Source organism: Centruroides vittatus, unplaced genomic scaffold (assembly GCF_030686945.1).
Source record: "Centruroides vittatus isolate TY-2023 unplaced genomic scaffold, ASM3068694v2 contig_1727, whole genome shotgun sequence".
Classification (NCBI taxonomy): domain Eukaryota; kingdom Metazoa; phylum Arthropoda; class Arachnida; order Scorpiones; family Buthidae; genus Centruroides; species Centruroides vittatus.
The window spans coordinates 56,214-61,695 of NW_027121050.1; the positions used below are offsets into that span (position 1 = coordinate 56,214).

General features: G+C 36.1%; 1 protein-coding gene across 1 annotated transcript; it reads right to left on the bottom strand.

Moving 5' to 3' along the window:
- Positions 1-4,477: 4,477 nt before the first annotated feature.
- LOC136969124 (nucleosome assembly protein 1-like 1) lies at positions 4,478-5,452 on the bottom strand. Its single transcript, XM_067263221.1, has one exon. It carries the CDS (start codon positions 5,450-5,452, stop codon positions 4,478-4,480), a length of 975 nt encoding a protein of 324 aa, XP_067119322.1.
- Positions 5,453-5,482: the final 30 nt, after the last annotated feature.

The window sequence follows — 5,482 nt, forward strand, 5'->3', positions numbered from 1 at the left end:
ACCAGCGCAGAGTAAAAAAAAGAAAACTTTCAACGCCAACTTCAGTTCAGAAAAGTTTAACACGAAGTACATTAGACTCGTTTGCATTAATAAAGTGCCGTAGATTATTGTAAATACGTAATTGAATGGTCCGTTGAGCTGATTGGTAAAATTCCAAAGTTCGTCGTGTTGCGCTATAATTTCGTTCAGGTGAGATTTCAAATTTGGAATGTTCTTTTTCAGCTCATACAAATTCTCTGATAGTTTTTCGAATGTCGTTATTAGAGTAAAGTGAAACAGAATGAAAAACGTAAAGATGTATACTAAAGCACCAAGGAGTAAAGTGTAACAAATACTCATTTCAATGCTGCAGACAAATGGTTCGTATTTGAAGGACTTTCCTTTTTCTAACGCAGGATAAAACAAAAAAACGATTATACATTCAGTGAATATAGTAAAAGTAACAGTTGTAAGTACTGCAAGAAGTTGTATACTATTGATAGTATCGTATAACTGATGTTTGGGAAAACGATACGACTTTTCTAATTGTATTTTTGGGTTCAGTTTGACTCTTTTGATAATACTGAACATTACAGCCACGGCCAAAGTCATACTCGCAGCAGATACTCTGACAAATATGTCATATTCGACTACCGAGAGCCACGAAAAGCAAGGAGTTACGTCCGATACGTAAGGAATTGTGATACATATAAAAAGAAAGAAATGCATCCAATAAAGGCATTCAATAAATGAGATGTAAAATTTCAAAGGTATGCGGACGCGATCGTCAGTGTTTAAAAAACAGGAGCAGGGAGAAAAAAATTCCCAGTTGTAAACTGTCGAAATTGAAGTAAATGAAGAGAGAAAACACTTCAGACATATTTCCTCTCGGTGATTATCAACCGCAGGGATTACGCTCGAGACGATTCTTATCATATTTTTTTGTGTGTTAAGCGGTATTAACCGTACGAAAAATAAAACTTATCGTCTAATTAAAGACAATTAATCATTGGTATCGTTGTCTTGCAAGAAAGTAAATGAAATACTCCTGTGTCAATTCCCCACAATTATTAGCGACTTGTCACCTTTTACAAGCATTTTAACTTCGATGGTTCGTCACACGACAAAGATTTTAATAAATAGATTTAAGAAAATAGAATTTAATTGACAACCTTGCCCAAAACGTAGCGCAGATTTCAGTTTTTATATTAACGTGGCGGTCGATAGTACCTGTCAAAAGCACAAGTACCGCTGTACGTAAACTCACAGCCAGTATATACGAAATATTCTGAAAATTCAGTTAAGCGTTTTCGCATTCTTGGATCTCATCGATATGTTTACATTCGCTCGACGATTGCACGTAAGATCGTACGGATAGTTTGTTACGGATCATCTCTAAACCAATGCACAAAAGTTTGATTTTTCGACGAAATTCTATAACACCAAAACTTATAACTCGAAGTTCGAATTCTTTTCTTCTCGACCGATCCCAATTAACCAGTTCTGCCGTATTGGCAACGGCTACGTTGAAAATACGTCACATTAACAACGAAATTACCGGAAAGCAAAGACATATTCGGTGCGTAAAAAGTCTTCGTTCAAATAACCATAAGTGAGTGCATCACATAAATATAATTAATAAATAAAATGAAAAGTATGAGAAGTTTCCGCGAGTATCGTCGAAATTCTCGACGTAGACGCTGAGCTTAAAAGCTCGAAATATATCTTCTGTTGTAGATTTATAACAGATCTTACACTTAAAAATTTCTTAATACTCTTCCTTGGGAAGTATTTTAAGTGCGAGCAAACCTATAAATCTGTATCGATTACGTAAAGCAATTAATAGTCGTCAGTAATAACCTTTATGTGTCGTCGGCCATTTCAATCTCAATACTTTGGTATGCAGACTCAATGAAAGCACTCAAATACCACTTTCGTCTATATTAATTGATATAATTATTGACTAATTGGTTCTAAAAATAAATCAATCGATGTAAATGAATACTCAGCAATTTTCGAAATTAAAACTTTGTCACTATCCACCGATGAGGCCGAATGGTGTTGACAAAATGCGATCGAAGAAAAAACAAAAAGAAAAAAATTCGTTTATTTCTCAACTGAGTAAATTCCTGGAAACCGGGTCAGACAGCGCTTTTACTGGAAGACTCCATTTTGAATTTTACTTATTTGATAAATAATTTTCAGAATTATTGTTATATGTCTGAATCAATTTTATAAAGAGATAACCGATTTTGTTTCTTGATTTTATTTTGTATTTCGAAACGTTGGCGTACTCCGCTTTCTAATCAAAAATGTCGCAATTAATTTTACGTCGAACCAGGAATAAAAGCGAATAATAATTTGTAATTTGCGTCGTTGATTTTATTGATTTGGTTCACTTAATTCTCCTGTTTAAAAAGTATGTTAACGACGTCTTCCGGTGTAAATCCTTCGGTGGTAAATATAACAGAGGAAATACGTTTCCAGCGATTTCTTTAGGTTTACTTCAATTTCGATGGTTTTCTGCCGGGAGTTTTTAAGCTTGACTCTTGGGTGTCGAACAGCGACGCTCCCTTGAACAAACCGTTGAACATTTAGATTTCATTTACTGAATGCGTCTAATGGAACATTTTGTGGGGCCCGAGCGATACTCGAGCTCATCTGTTAAAAATTTAAAAAAAGCGTCAAATTAGGATATGGAGCTTTGATTCTAACGCTTGTAAAAACTGGAAGATGTAAAAAAACGGGAAAGAATAAAATTATCAGTCAAGAGGGAAAAGAAGTTTTAAATTTCCTTAAAATAAAATCTTGAGCAGAGTCGAAAAGTGGAATATTTTTATGGGAATCGACGTTAAAAAACACCGACTCGAGAGTCTGGAGTCGTGTATTTTTCTGCCGACTCCCAAACCTGGTTTTACATACAACGAATGCTCTCATCGTAGCTAGGGCCCGACACGTTCGGGACAGAAATTGCGCGACGAACTCCCGAAACGCCTACTCGAATGCGATTCTGGATCCAATTACATGATTTAGATTCACCCGTTAGCGGTTTTACAAATTACTAAATTATCAGATTCAACATTAATTATAGTTTCTTATGTATAACTACTTGCGTCCAGCCACAAGATGCAGTTTTAGGGAAGACGATGTGAAACCAGAAACGTTTTTAAAAAAGATATAAAGATAATCAAGGAGCAAATAAATTTTTTCAATTTTCGTATTGCTTTCTCGATAATCCGTCTTCTTTGAGGGTTCTTTCGACCTTCAAAAAAGACGGATTATTGAGAAAGGAGACGGATTAACGTGCCCGAAGCGGTAAAGATATTAGGCGGAAAATGGAAAATTCTAGATCGGGAGACGAAAGATCGAGCAAGATATTGGAGAAAAAAAGAACACGCTTCTTTGCCAGTCCCTGTCGAGTTTTTTGCGGCCAGATGGCCGAACGGTCGAGGTTAGCAACCTGCCGCTCTGGGGGACCCGGGATCGAATTTGGACGGGTCGAAAAATCCCCAGGAATTTTTCGGGAGTTGGTGCGTCCAGATATGTCGGTCCCCGTCCCTCACCACCCGGCCGCCCCATTGTGGGCCTGGCCGAACCCGTAATAGACCGGCTATAAGAGGCCCTCTTAGTGCCCACTGAGCGGAAAGAGTTACAAAAACAAAGTCCCTGTCGAGTTTTCCAACAAAGGCAAAAACCTCTCCTATCCAAAAACAATTCTTTGCCATTTATTTTTTTCCACAGAGATTGTTTTTGGGAAGAGAAGTCGAAGCCCCCAGAATTACGAGTTAAGGACATTGCGAAGGAGTTGGGCAAAAAATGAAAATATCTCAAGAAAGAAGAGAAAGAAAAATACAAAGAAATGGTTAACACAGGAAAAGAAAGGTACCAACGATTTGCGAGTGCAAATTTTTATAAAACTCGTTTCTATCTTCAAAATTAAGTTTTTTGCCATTTTATAGTAATTAATAACATAAAAAGCCTGAAAATAAAATCCCGTCACAGACGGTGCCACCACAATTTTAAATTCTGTATCCGGGAAAGTTACCCAACTCGTTTCTGGATTTTTTAAAATGATAATTTATCGAAAATTCTACAGATTTTAATGGTTATCATCGTTCTTCGGTATCGAAATGATACCGAAGAACGATGACGAGATCGTTGCAACATTTAAACAAACTATTTCAAAAAATTACAAGAAATTCACTTGGTGTAGAAATACACACCCGAAAATCTTTTACATTTGTAATCGTATCACGCGACTTTTCGTGAGAATTTCACGAAATTCTCGTGAAAATTTTTAACGTTTAAAGATTAAAATTGCCTTCGTACAAAATTCACCGACAAAAAATGATATTTCAATTTATTAATATTCACTACAGGAATTTTCAGGGCTAACTTAGCCATAAACGAAATTAAATTTGAAGAATTAAAGTAATTTAGAAGAATATAAACAGAAATTTTAAGCGGAAAATAAAGAATTTATGTTGAAAAATGTTAATTATGGGTCATTATCGTCATCCAAATCGTCGCTAACGCTCGAATGCGACCCTGAAAATTCGCATTCGGAGTCGGAATCGCCGAAATCGTCATTAATTTCTCTAGTATAATAAAGTATAGCTTTGGGTATAATTCTACCCTTAATATATTCGCCAATCTCGTAATCAAATAGAAGCAATTGCTTCTCGTCGTAGCATTGATCTTCGTTTAATTCGGGTAGATCTTTAAAGAAATTGAAAAATGATTCCGTCGCTACGCTTCTATCGCAATCGGCTTCTTTTCCTGTAAATACTTTCAATGTAACGTCCATCCCATCCTTCCAATCTATGAAGCATCCTTTACTCTTAACATAACTGGGACCTTCGAAACAATACGGATTTTTTGGATCAAAATCGCACGTTACTGAATATTCTTTCGTTAGAACGGCATTATTAAAGTATTCGTTCGGATCAAAATGGAATTCCAAGACGTAATCTCTCGAGGATTCGGAGATGTGATTCATCTTGATATCTTTCAGATGCTTGAGGACGGGCTCGTCTCGGATGCCGATCATTCTTCTTAAGCTCGAATTTGTTAATACAATTAACCAAAAATACGGAATGCCTTTAATAGATTTGTCTCCGAACATTTCGCCCGGTGCAATCGCCATTTCTTCTTCATCCCGAATTGTTCTTTCGGTGTCGAGCGTCCGACTTTCTCCTTCTTCCGATACTTCTACAATTCCATTAATGATCTCTTGCCTCTTCTTAAACATCGGAGCAAACAATCGCGCGTATTTAACTTCTAAATTATGAATTTCGTTATAATAATTCATTTCTTCTCGGATGTATTCCAGTTGTAATTTACGAAGATGCTGGATCCGTTTCTGTACTTGCGGATGAGATTTCGGGAAGAGAGAATTTAAATCTTCCTCTTTAAAACATTTGCATATATCATCACTTATCTTTGTCAAATCGCCAATTTCCTGTTTATCCATTATTCAAATACTTAAAAAATTGTTTTTTCT

Excerpts from the sequence above, each read along its gene's own strand:
- LOC136969124 (XM_067263221.1), bottom strand. The coding sequence starts at position 5,452 with ATGGATAAACAGGAAATTGGCGATTTGACAAAGATAAGTGATGATATA.